We start from the raw sequence: 19,195 nt of genomic DNA on the forward strand, positions 1-19,195 counted from the left end.
ACTCTACCTTCTTTTAATAATAGTGTCCTAATAGGCAGTACAGAGTTTTCTGTGTCTGCTTGCTGCTGCCTTTGCTCACATGTTTGCAATTAGAAACTTTGGAATGCTGATGAAACTGCAGTCTTCTCATGCAGGAGCTTTTGTTTTCAATGTTCATGTAATGCATGTACAGTAAAAGCTGGTGTTCTTAGTCCTAATATGATCTTCTACAGCTTTTAGGGTACTTACTAGTACAAGGCAGAATTTCCATCAGGAAACTAATAAAATCTGTTTTCCATAATTATATTAAATGAGGGTTCAGAAGTGTTAGAAGGCTGTAAAAGCAGAGAATTTTTTCAGACAGTGTGGCCCAATGCTGAATTTTAAAAAGACATTCCTGGTGCACGATCTCACCCTGAGCAAGTCCATCATGAAATTCACTACAGCATAAACAGATTGATATAGTGTCTAGTTTTCAATAACCACAAAGTTTCTGGTAAATACCTTGCTGGTTCAAGATTAGTTTTATGAGGATGCCACACAACAAAGGTGACAGTACGTTATTCTTACGCTGGCTACCAAATCTTGCATTTGCCTCAACTGACTCCATGCTTTTTTGTGTTCTCGGAGCCGCCAGGCTAAGATGTTAGAATGGCCTTGAGAAATTCAAATACTGTTTGTGCAGGAGAAAAGCTTTTATAATTTGTGTGCCTTTGAGCCACAAGCACGTGTGATACCATCTCTCCACATACCAGCACATTATGTTGAGAGATCTCATGACAACATAAGAATTTGATCATATTTCTGTCAGACTCTTGCAGTCAAGCTCATATTTTATTCATAAACAGATTCAGAAGTTGAATTTATTTATTTTTTTTTTACAAGGCAGGTTAGTGAGGGGTTGGAGTCTTTTTGCTAACATGTTGCACAATGCAGGGACCATACTTGGAGGGGGGATAAGAATCAGTCCAGCACAGGGTCTACTCACAAAAATGTTTAATTATACTGAGCAAATTTAGAATGTCTGTAAGAATACTTTCCAAGCTATGGACAAGAGCAGCCCTGGTCTCTGGCCCTTTCTTTATCCTAGGTCCATTCTGTCATAATAAGATAAACGTTTGAATTGTCGGTGATGTCAAACTTGATGAGCAGTTGCTGATCTCATCGTCTAAGTATGTCATATTACATAACTACCAGTTGCAGGGTATATCAAATTAGACAACTGCATAACTAGTTTCCAGCACAGTTTCACATTTACAAAGTATTGTAAGCTTTCCCCTTTTTCTGACAGCCAGTTACATACTGCACAATGTAAATGGTGCTAATTCGAATCCTTTGCAGGTACAGCATGTTCAGCCACAATCTCTGGCCTTTTTTGTTTTTCCATTCTGTCATGGAACATAAAATATGCAACATCAGATGTGTCTCTCTTTTATTTATTAGGTTTAAAACACTCACAGATCTTATCCATGTAGCTGCATTATAAGGATTGCACTTCCAGGTAGGCACTCATAATGAGCTTTCATACATACGACTTGAAACAAAATCAAACTTTATTTGTATGTGAACATGCCTCAACTCTCCCGGGTTGCTGCTCTGCAAAAACCATACATAGATTATGTCAATCAAGCTTATATACAGTATATGCAATCACAATAATGAAGAACTTCATTGACTGGTAGAGCAGCCTCCATTCTGATGCATCAAGACCCCACCACTTGCATTCAAAAGTACCTAGCTATGCTCTGCAACTGACAGCAAGTTTGCTCTGCACTCTGGGGGTGAAGGAATTGCTAAAGGTAACAGCATCTAAATGGGCAGCTGCTATTGCCTGGCACATGTAATGAAGCGATTGCAGTTACAATGAATAGTACAGGCTATTTGTAAAAATGGGAGGTTCAGCCAGTTAGTTACCTTGCCAAAAATCCAGCCACCAAGTAGAGTACCATCATGTCTATCACAGCTACTTTGCGTCAAAATAAATCCATCACAGGTTGACCTAGTCCGTTGAGCCATGACATTTGTTAGTCTCATCTTGGCATAACAGATGACTTGTGCATTAATGGAATGTAACTGTTTATGGTTAGAAAAAGCAGCTTCATTCTCTCCAGATGATTTTTTTTTTTTTTTTGCAATACAAGTGCAGTAAAGTGCCCTAATTACACTGGGTGAACCAGACACTGCTGCAGATTGCTTTTCTATGTTGCCAAAAACATGTTTTATGTATGTACACCCACGTCATATGAAAACTGGACATACTGCCTCACCGGTAGGTTAATGGCTTCCAGAACTGTAGGCCTGATGAAGTGAAGCTTGGCTGAGATATATTTGACCTGTCGACCCAGTTCCCTGAGAAATGAAAACAAGTAGCCAACATAAATTAATCCAAAACCAAAACTTTTCTTTGGTACAAATATTTAGCATTCCCTCTTAAAAGGGAAGTAAAATACAGTGTGTACATCATATTGATCAATTTTGAAGTGTAATATGGTTTTCACTTTAATGTACATTCTAATAACAGCTCAGTATTAAGAATTATTATATGTGTGAGTCATTATTAGGCTGGTTTGGCTACATTTTCCAGCGAGAAGTTGTGAGACAGCAGTGCTAAATATTCCACCACTGCGCTGCCCTATTTTTTAAAATCTGGCCACTAAAATTACTACATAACAAAGAATAAAAGAGAACATTTAGATTGTTTTTATATTGTTTTAAGTGCAGAATTTCTGAAAGCATGATACTCATCTTTTTTTACATTTTTATCTCAGTATTACTAACGTTTAGGTTTTTTTTTCCTTGTAAATATTTGAAACTGTGCTTACTGAATGCTCATTCCTGCACATTGGTGATTCTGAACAATTATGAATAATGCCTTGCCAGCTTCACTAGCTGGGATGTACAAAACAATACCTTGATGAGTATGCCCAGCAAAATACATTGTTGCCCAGTGTACTTATTTATTTATCTTTCCAAGGTTTTGGAACCTTGACTAAGAGAGTGCTGTAATCATACAACTAGTTTATAATGCAATAAATCACTCTTTTGAGGTAAATGAATTCAATGTTTCGAAGCATGAATACACTGAAAGTTTTCTGGTTAATGATTTATATGTTAACGTGTATTGGCTTGATTTCTGAGGTCTGCAGGCTGATCATCTTCAAAAAAAAAAAACTTAAAGTGAAAGGGAGAGTGCAAAAATAAGCTGGTTGTAGAGTAATCAGACTGGACAGATGTATATTTTAGGCATAAAAAAGCCTGGGGTTGACCAGACAAAAGGCCATTGTGACACACTGTTGACTGACAGCAGTTGGGGGGGTTGTGGTGAGCACTGGCTTTGTTTTGGAAGACTCATTGTCTCGTCTCACAAACACAAGACAATACAAGACTCCAAGATGAGTGGCTGTGCTCTATGAAAAGTACACTGTAGCCTGGTGCACTAATGTTGGCACTCTTGCTGCCAGAAGACAAACTGAATAAAGCTTAGGCTTGAATGCTGATTGGGTAGCTGTTGCCGGTTTCTGACTAGTATGACAGCTATGATAAAGAGGAAATTTGTCTCGGAGGGTCACCCAACTATTTCCTAGTACAGTTGCAAGTGCAGGGTGTAGAAATTCTCCCTGAGGGCACAAGAAGACTTCCTTACCAACAGACTCCTCTCCACAAAAACACTCTTGCACACACCCTAACTGTGTGTTTAAATATTTACCAATGTGACTAGTTTATGTGTAACTTGGAAGAGTCCTGCAGCTTACAGAGTCTCCATAACAAAGAAGCTTAAATTCTATAACACTGTTCATACTAATGTGAGTGTGGTAGCTCAAAGCATAACACTAATACCTAACTTCAGCGGGCACCTAGGTTTGAATTTTTACCAATTTGCATATTATTATCAAGTTTGGGAGAATTTTCTCTGGGTGTTCATTAAAATCTACAGTGTGCTGATCTTTCTATAAGTGGATGTTTAGTTCAGATTGTATAATAATAAGTATGAAAACATAGAAGAAACAAAGCTAATGTGTGTTTTGTACTGGAAAACCTTTATACAGAATCATGTAGGGTGTTAACTTTAATATGTCATTACTGGAATACAGAATGAGAAAAAAGAGATGAAACATGAACACTCTCCACTTTGTTGCTTACCTGCTTAAATCTATATTGCAACATGTTTTGGCTCTAATCTGACTTGACCCTCTTCCAGCCCAAGGGCATTTTCATACTTAGAGTAACATCCTAGGAAGGGAAAAAAAAAGAGTTACAATCCTTACTGGGATTCTAGTGTGAAATAGGCTTAGTCTGCCTCTTTAAAGCTACTCCTCCTAACCTTAGAAAGGTCTAAGACAAAACCATAGGCGGGAGATGAGGAGGGTATTCGTCAATAATCTGCACTATTCTACCTACAGTTTTTAGTCTTACATCCACATTATTTTACACACAACTCCATTACAATAAAACCAAGGGAATTAATAAAAAAGTTGAAGTAAAAGCACCTGGGAGGAGGAAGGCAGTGATTTATTGTCAGCTATTTATATAATTTTACCGCAAGCTTACAACACCTGGCCAGGGCTTTGGGCAATTCTGGGTATTGCACAAGTCTATCCTAGTCCAGGGCGATCAACAGACTTCACCTTGGTGCTGTTTATCATTTTAAATTTGTCAGCTAAGCTGTCATATTTTAAAAGTGGGCCATATACCAGGTGTTGGTAGCAAGGTTATGAGATCTCATATTTGCTCCTGCCTTCTCCTGTTTTTGTTTCTTTTTTTCTGAGCACAGAAATGTAATTTAGAGCTGAACTGGAGGATGTGGTGATTCATGGCTGAATAGGAATAGTGTTGTCCTTTTCTCTTTGTATTGTGTGATGCAAATTTAACATACAATTTGACAGAAAGGATTAGAGAGTAAGGCTTGGAGTATAAAAAAATACAAAAAAACAGGTTATTAGATTCTCATACTTTTTAGTGATAATTGAGTTCCAAGAATTCACCTTCGACCTATCTACCTTCTTTCATAGTAAATGATCACTTTGAGCTTCTGTTTTTTAATTGAGAAAAATCATCATTCAACTGGTGTTAGGTTCATAGACATTTGTTTCATTTTTTATGTATAATATGCACTCTGGGCTGGGCAATGTTTAAACCTAGAATATTTTACATTTGCCTACATATCCATGAATTTATTTATCTATTTTCTATACATCCTTATTCTAATTTTATTCACAAGCTGTTTATACCTGTGGCACTGTACAAAACAATTTACAAATCTTTGATGGGAGCCCTATGTGATGCATCCATTTTCAAAACTTTGTAATACATTTAAAAGTATTTTGAAATATCCATTACTCCTGGTCTTGTGGAATTAATAGCAATAATTACAATAGACCATATTGCATTTCTGTATGTCATACTAAACAGCCTACCTGCTTTAACAAAGCATGTTGCTTATTATTGCCTTTTGCCATTTCTTACAACGAGAAGGCATGTGTCTTTCTGCTCGGTTTTGGAGTACTAATACTTTTATAATGTGTTGTAAAATGGTTGGAGTCAAAAGGATAGCTCTTCAATAACATAATACTCATTCATTAGTTCACCACAGGAACAGCTTTCTTACCTGCCCCCCCACACATACGTGCACTTCTTTGTGGATATGGAATGGAAGCTTAAGTACTTTAAAGAAAACCCAAGCATACACTGAGACCACGGTTAGATTCCACACTGGCAGCACAAGGATGTGGGATGCAAACCCAGGACACATTAACTACTGTGCCACCATGCCTCCCTTAATTCTGTCCCAGTACCAGCAGACGAGGAAGTGATTTGGAAGTGCTCAGCCTCAGAAAGTTCATAACCCTGCATAATGGGATATGCACTGACAAAAGAGGGGTGTAGTTAAGGATTTTTCGCTTAATTATCATCCAAAGGTTTGCACCTCTTGCTAATATAATGGAGTTGTGTGAGCCTTGGGAAGCGCCCCCTCAGCTGTCCTTATTCTCAAGTGCACTTTGCGGGAACTGGCCCAGATTGGTCCCACTCCTTTAGAGTCTTCATGTGTGGAAGGGTTGACGGAACATCGGTTCCTAGCATAAAAATGCCAGCCAACAAATTAAAGTTTAGCAGACATGTCAGCCTTCCAGTGTTCCCTACGTGTGTTTTGTAACAAATCAAAATGTTACTTCATACCTCAATTGACGAGGCCTTCGTTAAATAAGTCTCTGACCGTTAATGGCTTCTCTCGCATCTTCAGCTCATTTTCTGGATAAGCTCGTAACTTTTCAGAACTGGCCAAGTTGCGCGGAAGCGGCCCACTGAGAGGGGGCGGAGAAGGGGCTCAGCACGTCAGGTTGAGTGCTCCAAAGGAGGGGAGGAGAAGGGGGGCCTTCACGACGACCCTATTGTCTGCTCCCTTGCGTTTTGGCTTTGGCTCCGCTCCGGAGAGGCTGACCGAGACACTGAGCCGAGGAGTGTTGGGCCGGACCGAGCCATGTACGAAAACGCCGTGGCTCAATGGAGAGGTAGGACCTGCCGTGGGGACGACATGGGCGACAGCGTTAAAGTGAACCGCAGTTCAAAAGTCACGAAGCTTTTCCTACCCGGGACGCTGCGACACCCTTGCGCTGCTGTTTTTGCTAGGCTGGCGTTCTCGAGCGCGCCTCCTGGTGACCCGTGGGGTTGAAGGCGGCGGCTCCTTAAGCGTCCGCTGCAGTGAAGATAAATCTTGCTGATAACACAAACTTTGCGTAGACAGTGTTGTACTTGTAAAGTTCGCCGCGTTCATGTGCACTTCAGTGTTCCATTTGTCACACTTACTGAATAAGCAGGCGTTTCCATCATTCCGTGGCATGCCACAAGCAGGCACCGTTGAAGGTGTACGTGCAGTTGGCACACACTTGTGTCTCATGTCTTTGGGATTCAGTCCGGGGAGTGCTTCGTGTCATTACCGCAGGCACATGCATGTTACACACGCTGGGGTGCCTGGGATTTCATGTTTGCGGTGTAGGTGAGCACGACCTTCACTCTACATGGTGCCTCATGTGCACTTGCACCTCATGTCGCCCGTGGTTTTATGTAGAATTGAATGCCATTGCTGCGGGCAAAAACGTCACGGCTGTTTAGTGTTTGGTGTCTTTACTGAATGCACACAATTAGGCCATGTGGGTAACGTGTGATGTGTTGATGTGCTGCAGGCCCACATTTTATTGCTGTTTTCCTGGCTTTTATGTGAATACCTCTTTTAGAAACGTCTTTAAATCATTTGGTGAAATAAATGAGAACAGTGCTGCTTTCAGACCTTATCTAAAGGTTTAATTTTCATTGAAGGAGTACTATTCTGGTAAATGTACTTTTTGTTTATGAAATGTGTTGTTGAGTTTATGTGTAAGTGTGCCTCAATGAACTGAAAAAAAAAAAAAAATCGAGAGAAGGCTCAGCAAGTGGACTGTTAATGTGGTTTCTGTGGTTCTTAACGTGATACCTAGACTACAGCAGTTCACGTTCATTCATTGCAACCGACGCCTTGCTGGTTTAATGAAGATGTGAGCCCCTCATCCCAGAAGAATAGCACTTCATTATTGAGATGATTATTTGTTAGCGGAAAAAGCAGCTTCAGGCTGTTCTGCAAAACTGAAATATAAATTGTCCTGTCACTTCTCTGAGCGCTACAGTAGCATGTTTGATTTTTTTCCCCCTCATTAATAATTCTGTTCAACTCTCACATCAAAGCTAAAAATCTGTATACTATATCTTCAAAATATATCCTTGCCTGCGCACTATTGCTGAGTTTGCTTCTGTATTATGTATTCAATTATGTAAAGTTAATTAAATGCAACTAAATAATAACATGAGCGAAGTTAGATTTGAAGATGTAGAGGTGCATGTGTGAAGTTGATAGTTTTTAGAGTACAGTTATTACCTTTCAGCACTTTTTAAATTTAGTTTAATTTTTTTACATTAAATATCCATATGCTATGCACACTGCTTTTTTCTATCAAACATACAGTATTTGTTAAAATGTAAGCATAGACAAGTGGTGTGGTTTTGTTAAGCTTTAAAGACTGAATAGTCAACCTTGTGGTTTTGTATAGTTTTTTTTTTAATCAACAAGGCCACTCTGATTTTATATTTAAAATGCTTTGATACTGCTGCACTGCTTACAAATGGGCTTTGAGCATGAATGAATCTGTGGTGTGGTTCAGAGTCACTGGCGGCTTTCATTGTGGCACAATTAATTAGTCTGCCTTTCTTTTGCAAAGATGCAAGGGAAGAAGTCCCCATCCATTTATTTAAATACACTTTAAAAGGAGAAGTCAAGACAAAGTAAATCTTTTGTTAAGAGTTTTCTTTCTCGTACCCAGTTGTGTTGCTCTCCTGAGACCATAGGTTTATCTCAACCAGTCTCCTAATCAGATGATATTTTTCCATTTATTTATTTATTGGTGACCTATAAATAAAATATGTGTAAGTGTAGTAAAGGTTTCTGCACTTGTTATGTCAATCAAGAATCATTAAACTCTTAGGGTTTTGAAAAGAATTCCCTAAGTGATTGCCTGTGTTTTTTACAGAAGGAATAATTATTTTGGTTATTTTTAAATATTTGTGTTTACATTAGGAAGCAAGTGCTTAAAATGCACAGGTGGGTTTGACCCTGAAATGGCTGCTTCTTGTTTAGCACTCATCACTTCTGTCGAAGCCTGCACTTATTATTATTATTTGGATACGGTTAAGGGAGGAAATGTTTTCAGAAAAAAAATTGAAAAGGAAATGAAACAAAGACACTAGTGTACAAACAGCTGCAATATAAATAAAATTCTTTCTAAACTTCAAAAAAATGACTGATTTATTAAGTTCATCAAAATAAAAATCTTACTCGTGTAACATAAGTAAATATTGTGGTGCCATTATTGTTTTCAGTGATAAAAAAAATAATATATGAATGTGACATAAAATAAACAAAATATATTAAGTATATTTAGAAGAATCTGGTGACAAAGATGAATACTCACAGATTATATTATTTTAGGGAATGGGGGCGAATGACCCTAGTAGCTTCTTTGGAGTAGATTTTAAGCGCTACATAAAAATGGTGAATTACATTTAAGAAATAAATGAAATACACTTGAATTGTTTTTGATTCTGATGTAAAATGAAATATACTGTATTGACAAATGTAAGAACCGACTTCCCTACTTTTTAGCTGTGTTGCACAAGCAGTGTAAGCAATAAAGTGCTAAAGACATGCTACTGACCTGTCTTCCATGTTGAATCTGTTATTGCTGGGAGATGGATACAGGCAATCGTTTGAGCCTTTTAATGGAAAAAGAAGGTTCAGAAAAGATTTCCTGCCTTTTATCTTTTCAAATTCCATTTTCAGTTTTATTTTTCTGGAATGCTGTGTCGTCCATTATTATACCTCCTTCATATTGGGTGTTTTACTTTTCAATGATAGACCAAAATCTCTTGATTCACCCACTCCCATTCTTCAACAAATTACTGAGAAAGTCTTTTCTGCTGCTCTTCAAAATAACCATGGAGTTCTGTCTTTTCTGTGCAGTCTGATTGTGGCTTGAAGATAATTTTATTTAAGTTTGAATGTGAATCCTCAAGTGCCTCAAATGTATTCAACTGATGATTATTGGACGTTTGTATCAAATTGTCTTGAATTTCCCAGGTCTGAGTTGAGTAGCTGAAAAGCATTGTTTGACAGTGAAATGCATAACAAAGCACCCATCTGGAACGCTTTCAGGGCTCCATGGACACTGGTGGGTTAAGCATAGCTTAGTGTGATTGATTCTTCAGTCAAAGCAAGTGTGTTTGTCTTGAATAGCTTACTAGCATACTTTTTAAGTTTGTGTGATATACAATAAAAGACCAGGCTCGGTCTTCCTGCCAGCTAAATGTTGTGGATGTTTTTTTTGGAACAATCAGAACTTCTTTTTTGTCTTTTATTGAGGACAATCGTATGATGCTTTTATTTAGTTATTTTTTTCTTTTATGATGATTATGTTGAAAAGGCAATGGTAAAGTATATAGCATTTCTTCTGTGTTCCAGAGAGAGATGGATTCATTTTCCTTGGGTTTTTCTGAGGACTCCAGTTTCTTTCCACATTCCAGTTATGTGCATGGTTTGACATTATGCTCTGGTTGCGTTATGAGGGAATAGTGTTCCTTCCAGCAGTGGTTTTTACCTGGCATTTGATATTACTGTAATAAGAACTGGGCTACCTTCACATTTATTTGAAGAAAAATGCTTGAATAAATGGTAATTTTCTGGTTTTGTCATTTTGTCTTTTGAATGTATTCTGGAATTATCTATTTTTTTACAATGTGTTGTGCTGTCTTTTTAAACCGCATATTCCAAGCCACCTGACAGGTGGTACAGTTGCTCTTTTACAGATAATCTGGACTAAAACAAAAGCTTCTAATCCTGATCATTCTGTAAGTGTAACCACTCATATAATGAATAAAAATATCATCTTCTAATCTCTACTCTCAAAGAGAATTTAACATGGGCTTCAAATCAGCCTTATTATTTCCTGTTCTTGGTTCAAAGTGTTTTTCAGTAAAATGTTGCTAAGTTCAGAAGTGGCAGATGGAGCAGGTGTGGCTGTCCAAGGCCATCTTCAAATTACAAGCCATTGTTGAAAGCCAACAATGTTTAACAAACTAAATAATGGATCTGTTAGCCATGTGGTTTTTTTTTTGTTTGTTTGTTTGTTTTTTTTTTTGTCTGTCTGCTCAACCCACTTATTCAACTGTAGATGACTCTGGGTGCAAAGCAGGAATTATCCATGAACAAGATGCCAGTACTTCACAAGACACAATCAAACACTCCTACACTCAGTTATATCAAGACTGCGTATAGTTGGAAACTAACCTATCCAGCTTACCTTTGTTTAATAATGGAAAAATTGGAATACTCGGAGAAGACGGAAACAAATTATTGGGTGTATTCTATGTAGTCCAGTAGTGTTGATTGTTTTTCAAAGTGATTATGCTTTGTTCGACTGAACATTTTCCTGGAAATTTGCCTCGGGTCAGCTTAGGTAAGCATTTTTTTTCCCAGCACCCAATGATGTTTTGTGAGGCCAGCGTGATATGGCAGAGGTGTAGCAGCTATACAAAGAATTTCCACACAAGCCTGGTTTGCTATATTTTCCAGTTTCTAAGTAAACTCGTTTCATGAAGGACCACCACTCCCACTGCTGTTCTAATCACTCTCGTTTATGCAGGTGAAACCCGCCAACTCCCCACTATACCGATCACACTCGTTTAAACAAGGCATTGATTGCCTTGGCTGTTAGTGGGTCATCAATGAATTTAAAAAAGAAAAACTGGGTTGTGGGACCATAAAGGTCGAGAAACATGACCTTAGCTGACTATAATGAGAATATTATTATACTGCCACCGTATAAATAACTCTGAGCTGCCAGTGCAGTACTGCATGACTAATTTGCATTCATAATTTCAAACCAAGCCTTAACAGATCCCACCAGTCCGTATGAAACTCCATTAAATATAAATGATAACAAAAGATTCAGTACTATTTAAAGGCATTCCTTTCTTCTTGATGGAAGGAAAAAAGTGTGAAGCATCTGCAAAGATACATGCAAGGTTGTCCACTGAGCCACTGCATCTTCAAAAAATGGAAAGAGCGAATGTCCCTATACTGCAGCTTTGTGCATTGTTTACTGTACTGTGTGCTCCAAAACTGCAACTCTGATCACCATGATCTATATTTTATTTACTTATTACTAATTTGTGCTTGTTGTCTGTGTGTCATTCATGTGTAAGTCGATGATGGCAAAGTGCCGTATGTGCTATCATATATCTGTCATCAAATAAACCTTGCACCAGAATGTGTAGGATGTTTAACATGCAGCATATAAATGCCTAATCGCACACCTTCCTCAAAATATTTAACACAGAGTTACTGGTATTGTATGCATATGTCACTCATTTCCATAGCAGATCTCCTAGGAGAATAGGCTGTGGAATGTTGGAAACAGACTTTAACACACAGTTAAGGATTTGACTTCTTAAGGTTTTCCATGACTACATTGTTTTAAGAGCTGATGTGCTGGGGTATAAGGCAAAAATGCCTCATCACCCATTCAGCTGCTGGAAGTGTGCCACAGCTTTAAACCACAGGTTACACTGGCTATGATTAAAGAGTTCAGTGTGTTTGCTGCTGGCAAATGGCATATTGCTGCTTAAAGTGGTTACAATAGTATAATAGTTAAATATGTTGTTTTGTAAAAGTGAAAAGTGTATTTCAAAGACTACTGGAATTTTTTGCACATTGTATCATATTATGATTTGAAGAAGTGTTCGAGCTTTCTGCTATAGATCAAATGCAGCAACATCAACTGACCTAGTTTTGTACTGCCTAATGAGAAAGAACTTCTGATTCATGATTCTGGCTCTTAATGTAAAAGTAAGTATTGAGAAGGAGTCGACTGTGATGAAAGGGCTTCAGTTTGAAGGGTTAACAATAAGATCACATCGACAAAGCAAAACCGTGAACTTCTTGATAAAAGAATAGGTTTGAGGAACTTGCTAAAAAGGCGAAAGAGTAGTCACGAGCTCACTGCTGGAGATTCTTGTAATTGTATTACACTGTCACCTTTAATTACAAAGTCAATGAAATTTGACAGGGTTGAGTGAACCATCAGAGACATCATTTTTCTATTATTAGTACAATTAAAAATGGTTTCCAACGTCACATTAGTATTTGGCATTAAGTTTCCATTCTTGTAAACCTGATTTAAAAAAAAAAAAATAAAGTCAAATGAAGCAACACTGAAAATGAGACCAAATGAGGCTGTAGTCTATTGAAACATCAGATGCAGCTTTTTAATTAATAATGGACTTGTCATTGTGAGTTAACACACAGAGTGGTAAAATGTAGTACAGACAGGCTTTTGCCTTTCTAATTAAGCCTAATCACCTGGTGTTAATCGCCCCAAAGTACTGTGCAGCTTCAGGGAGCCTGCCAAAAGTCAGAATGTGTGTTGGGTTGTTTTTTTTAGCAGCAGCTGACACTTTGTACTGCCACATGCCTTGTACAGCGTGTCTGCAATAGGGTGACTTCATGCTCTTGTTGTTGGTGAAGTACAGCAGGATTTGTAATATAATTGAGACTAGGTTAGAGAGAGAGAGAGATCATAGTAATATAATACAGGCAAATTAGCTTTAAAGAAGAAGAAACTGATCTTGACTAAGAAAGCAGAGGCTGTCAAATTTTCTCTCTAAATGTAGAAGCATCTCACTTCCAACAAAATACAGTTAAAAAAATTTACTACTGTTCTTTTTTTTTTTTTTTATTTTATTAAAACCACCCACCAAACTATTTGACATTTCCTACTATTTTCATTTGTAGACCTTAATTACTTTATCTTAGTGAATTGGGAGCACTTGTGGCACACTTCTGTGACTGCCATTGTGTAGCTTGACATCCTCTGTGACTCAATCAAACCAGTCTGTGACTCGCCCCAAAAAACATCAAACCTGTCTGATTATGTCTCAAGTTATGAGGTGGGCTTGTGTGTGTTTGAGAGTTGACAACCAATGGGCACTCACCCTGGAGTACAGTTCAGTCACAGAGAAAGATGGGAAAATGGATATTCTGGACCACACAAAACAAAAGAGGGGCATGTGTGTCACATGTCTTGTGTTTTACATAGCTCAATGGAATGGAAGAAAGGAGAGATTGCAGCTGAACGCGCTGTACCTATAAAGCCTTCACACAGGTGCAGAAAAAAAAGCAAGCTTGCAATACTTTGGAAGTGTGAAACTGTGCTGGAAAGTCATAGTGCATTCATCTGATTTGACATACCCATGCAATATGAGATCAGCAACTCATTATGTTTGACATGCCCTTCAACCAGAAGTTGTGTTTATTGAATGATGACAAAAAGGAGAAATAATCCGAGATTACGGCCGAACTTGCCCATACCTGGAAAGTATTGATACAGTCACTGGAAACATATCAATTGGATTTCTGAATGAGACAAGTGCCTGGCAATTCCTAGCCATGTTATCTGACATTCTCATTGCGATAAGATCCCAACAACTGCAATCATTAAGACTGATATGCTCTCCACCCAAAGGTCTTTTAGTGTGGGGCCAGCTTTACCTACAGTTCTTTAGTAGCAGAAACACTGACCATTGGTCCATATGATTCATTAGTCTGTTTGATTCATTGCGGGCTGCATTCTTAATATGTTGTGCAAAAATGTCCAAAAATTTGAGAAATTTCCCTCTGTAAATGAGGTAACTCCGTGTGGGGATCACCTCGGTCATGGCAGCAGTTAGATTACAGTTGTTGCATCTGATCTCGGACAAATAGCCATTGAGTGGCCTTCTAGATTTTGACTCTAAAACTGGTAATGAAATTCATTGTTATCCTATTCATTGTTCCTATAGTTGTAGGTAATTGTAGCAAAGAGAGAGGTTTGGAGCATGAGCTGATACAGAGCATTGCCGCACACACCACAACGAACTACCTGCATGGGATTCCAAGTGCAGCTTCTACATTTCTATTATATATTATTCCTACATATGTTTGAATAGATATGCACAAATTATGCTACTTGTTTGTGACTTTCTTATTTTTTTTTTCTGTTTATTGCTTCTTAATCTAATTCAGAATATTGACTTTCACATATTTATCTGTTATTTGGTGTTTAATGTTTGATATTATTCTTATTGCGTTCCTTTGAATATTTGTTAAGCATTTTTGAGCATGGGAAAGGTGCTATATACCTGTATATACTGTATGTGTGTGTGTGTGTGTGTGTATATGTGTGTATATATGCTCGCAAACCAAGTATAATTTGTTCCGGAAACGTGCTTGAAGTCCAAAACACTCGTATATCAAAGTGAATTTCCCCATAAGAAATAATGGAAACTCAGATGAATCGTTCCACAACCCAAAACTATTCATATGAAAATGATTAATACAAAATATAAAGTAAAAATACATAAAACAAATTAACCTGCACTTTACCTTTGAAAAGAATCATGGCTGGTGTGAGTGAGTTTCTAAACTCTTGTGGGATTCCACCCAACGGGACGACACGCGGAAGAGCGTCCCAAAGCAATTGCAGTCTCTCAGCGTTGTAGCAGTTCGCCGTAAAAGCGTATCCAAAAAAATCGCGGACATGCTATAAGCGCCTGCCGTCGATGGGTGATACAAGGAACATTATAAAGATTCCGCTACAATAAATAACCTCGCTGTTGCTGTTTCAAGCTGAATAAAGCTGGTGTTGTTAAAGTACTGAGACTCAGCTTCGTGTTTTGGGGCGCAAGAGGGGGACTCGCACTTCACAGCACACACGTGCGCGCGCACACAGAGTCACAATGCTGTAGTAAACAGTATACGCTCGTACGGATGTTGACTATATGAGTGAGGCACTCAGACGGAGAATAGGAGACGATTGCCCTCAAGAGAAGAGAGAGACGAGCGAGCGAGATGAGAGAGAGAGAGAACCATCAGTTCAGTTGTGATCACATGATGCTCGGCACACAAAGTGTATCCATACTACTCGTATTGCAAGACATCGCTCATTTATCAAGTCAAAATTTATTAAAAAATGTACCTCATCTTGCAAAACACTCGTAAACCAAGTTACTTGCAAACTGAGGTTCCACTGTATATGTGTGTGTGTGTGTATATATATATATATATATATAAATATTGTCTTATGCATACAGTTTAACTCCTGCTTCATCAAAATACTAGGTCATTGCAGCTGGAGACTATCCAAGCAGAATCTGGTGTAAGGCTGACACCAGCCCCAGGTGGAATTCAAGGATGCACTCGTCCACATACCCACACTCAGTCCTCATGCTAATTTACACTTGCCTGTTAGTATAAAAAAGGGAATGAGTAAATTGCAGGACTCAGACCTGAGGAGAACATTTGAACTTCACATTGACACTGATTGTACCTGCAATTCAAGCCTAGTTCCACCTAGAAGTCAAACCTAGTAGTTGTGAGGTAGGAGTACTAATCAACACCATGAGGTTTACTGTCCATTGTTTTTTTGCAAGACCAGATATTTTAAAATGGCAGTTGTTCAATTGATTTGTGCTTGTGTTAAGTACTTTTTTTTTTTTATTTTAATTCCTAGTTTTCCACCATAGGCCATTTTGTTTAAGTAGTAAAATAATTTTGCTTGCAAAGGAGGCAATTGTTGCTCTGTAAAGGCAAAGATATTTGAAAAAAATAGTTTTTTTTTTTCTTGCCCTGAAGTGTGCATCTCTTATTTGCCCATTCAGAAAACTGGTACTAAGTTGTTGACTTAGTCATTTGGCCGAGGTATGGCATTGATTTTGAAGAAGGCAGTAATCACTTGCAAAGTCATCTATAGGTTAGGACCAGCCTGTCAACAATTGCTACTCATTTGTGCCACTGATATATGTTTGATGGAAGACATTTACTGTTTTTTCACATTTACTTGGCAGGTCCACTGTAATGCCATATTTTTGTAAGACTGCATTTGAAACCCTCATCTTGCCCTTCAAGCTTGAGATTAATGGTAACCATGGGCAGTTGTTGTTGCTCTGTAAGAAGCTGGGACAGCTGCAGGGGTGTTTGGGATATGGAGTCTGGACGTGCAGCCCTGTCGGGGTTTCGAAGTTCCAGTAGCAGGTGTTGTCAGGAGAGGACCTCCCTACTTTCATTATGGCCCAGAAGTTTTTCCCAGAAAATAGTGGCATGACACTGGAAGCATTCCCAGGTCCAGCATTAAAGGAATTTTGACCACAAGGGGTTGCCAGAGAGCCCATATGAGGACCACTGCCACCTTGTGTATGGGGGAATGGAACCTCTCTCGAATCTCCGCTTCTGCTGGTCTGTCCGTTATCTCTTGCCAGCCATACACAGTTATTTCTCTCCTGTGCTGGCCAGTTCATCGTAGTTTTGGCCTCCTGTCTGGGTATTATATTTTTCCCCATCTCATCCGGGATGCCCATTTTCCTCCTACAACTGATACATTTATAAGCATGTCTTGATCAGGCTGCCTAATTCTTACAGGATGGGCATTTTGTTTAATTTCTGTTTTTTTTTTTGTCCTACAAAATGTATCCTTTGCTTTAACTTATCTTGGAGAAAAGAGAGGTTCTTGTAATCAATAATGCCCAAAGATAATCTTAGGTGATTAGGTAAAAACCTTGGGTTCTTAGCTGCTGTCCATTGTAGTGCATGAAGATTTGCACATACAACATTGTCCTTGTATGGTCTTAGAGCATGGCAGGGGATAACCTAATAATTCTACTTAAGCCTCTTTGTACCAGAAAAGCTAGGACACTACCACCCAGTACTGTCAAGATGCTGACAATATGCCAGCGTGGTTTGTTTAAGGCAGACCAAACACTTTTTGGGTTGTCCCATTAAGATCAGTTCATAAATGACTTTATTAATACATTTTGCTTTCTTTTATAGCAAGTAAAACTTCAACAATGTGAATAAAGTCTGTTATTCAAGTGCAGTTGTTTTTCATATAAGTGATTTAGACAAGATGAAAGTCTCCACTAGGTATTCATTTTATTAGTTCTAAATGTTAGTTGCTAATTAGAAATACATTTTTCTTCCTTTTTCCCTGTTTGGTCTCATCACTCATTTTTGGTAGTTTTTAAATTATGGATACGCTATTTCCTGATTAGGCATGGTCTAGATTTTTTTTCAAGGCTGAAGTATTGATCAGTGGTCTCACAATATATTATTGACTTGTAGAGGAATGTTGACCATTAAATTGCTATAAATTTCCACACTTTTCGAAATAACTTTCACAGTATGAAGCTATTATTAATCAGTTATGAGCTCCAAATAAACTTGCATTTGAGCTGTTCATACTGTCTATTCTAGCATATTCCTCATTGAGTATAAAATAAAAGACCTACTTGGTGTTGTAGATGGTAAGAAAGAAGTTAGTGTTAAGCTGTGTTGAATGCTTTACTTGCATCTAATTGAACAATACGCTTGTCCATAATCAGAAGTTTCCAGCATAATCATTTAGATATGTATTACGAGAATTGTGTTGACACTTTAAAGTACAAAATGTCAAGTGAAAAGTCTGACAGTCTGTTTTCTAGCTTCAGAACAGAAATAAAGAACCTTTTTAAACATAGGCTAGAGGTGAAATAAAGGTGTTTATGGAGGGAATAATGATTGCTAATATTTTTTAATAATGTGTTTAGAGTAGAATATAGTTGGCATACCAGTGTTGTACTTTTTTATTGACTTAATTTATGTATTTTAGCCTTACTGGTTAAATTAAAATGGCTAAATGAATGTTGGAGCCACATTGTGGTCTGGTAAGTGTCATTTTTTACAGCTCAGTGAATTCTGTTTCAGCCTGGCTCATAATACGATGTCTATGCTTGAATAAGCTAATTATGATATACACAGTAGGTGAGTGAATGGATATTACTTTTTTTAATATTTAAAGAATATACTGCTAGAGATTTACCAGAATGATAATTATGGGTTGATTTAAATAACGGATCTTTCTTGTCATATCTTTCAATTCTGGTGCTTTGTTTTTCCCTTTTAGTTTTTCTACATTTTCTTTATACATGAATTGCAATCTGATTTCTGGGTGCTTTGACGAGGAGTCAAGCAAAATGTCACCTCTGTGTTTTGACTGAATGTTTGATCTTTCTCAAATGACCATTCACGGAAAAAGGAACAGCTGGCCATGGTACAGACAACAGTGTTTTTCCCCGTTTAGGTTTACAATAGGTGCAGTATATGTGTTCAAGGGGTGCTCTTTCAGATTAATTCAATTTGTTGCATTATGATTTTTAATCTTATTTCTGCTACACAAAACATTTGCCGAATGAGTGTTACATAATGCTATTTTGTTTCCCTGGTGTTCACAGCGAAAAATGACTGCACAGCTGGCATTATACCAGCAAACAGCACGGTGTTTAATGAGAAGTCTTGCTTCTTTGGCTTATAATTAATGTGCCATTATATAGGTCTAGCAAATTGAAAATTTGGAGTGGATATGAATACATTTTGTTTTCATTATTGACCAAGACTGACATGATGTCCAATTTGTTATACATACTTAATTCTAGTGAGTTAACATGTTTGTGTTACTACTTTTGCTGTTGTGTTTAAGAAGAATATGCATCATTGTTGCAGATGTGATTTAAGGGTTTCAGTAAGGTGAGTATTGCTGTAAGGACAAGGATATCATTATTACAGAATCATTTT

The 19,195-nt window shown here is 37.9% G+C and overlaps 1 protein-coding gene and 1 long non-coding RNA gene across 3 annotated transcripts in view; one reads left to right on the forward strand and one right to left on the reverse strand.

Moving 5' to 3' along the window:
• The window catches only part of prickle3 (prickle homolog 3), a 63,722-nt gene that overhangs the window by 21,419 nt on the left and 23,108 nt on the right, over nucleotides 1-19,195 (forward strand). Inside the window, exon 1 of one of the 2 annotated variants that reach the window (XM_039775383.1) lies at nucleotides 6,383-6,485. The exons of the other annotated variant lie outside the window; for it this stretch is intronic. Within the exon in view, the coding sequence (XP_039631317.1) occupies nucleotides 6,478-6,485 (8 nt within the window). The 5' untranslated portion in view covers nucleotides 6,383-6,477. Of the gene's footprint in view, nucleotides 1-6,382; nucleotides 6,486-19,195 lie in introns of those variants that run through there. 2 annotated transcript variants of the gene reach the window in all.
• Nucleotides 1,769-6,234, reverse strand: LOC120542748. The gene is made up of 3 exons (XR_005636228.1): nucleotides 6,154-6,234; nucleotides 4,120-4,209; nucleotides 1,769-2,328 (listed from the first exon to the last, which is right to left on the reverse strand). It is a non-coding gene; the product is annotated as an uncharacterized LOC120542748 (long non-coding RNA).

Source organism: Polypterus senegalus, chromosome 13 (assembly GCF_016835505.1).
Source record: "Polypterus senegalus isolate Bchr_013 chromosome 13, ASM1683550v1, whole genome shotgun sequence".
NCBI lineage: Eukaryota > Metazoa > Chordata > Cladistia > Polypteriformes > Polypteridae > Polypterus > Polypterus senegalus.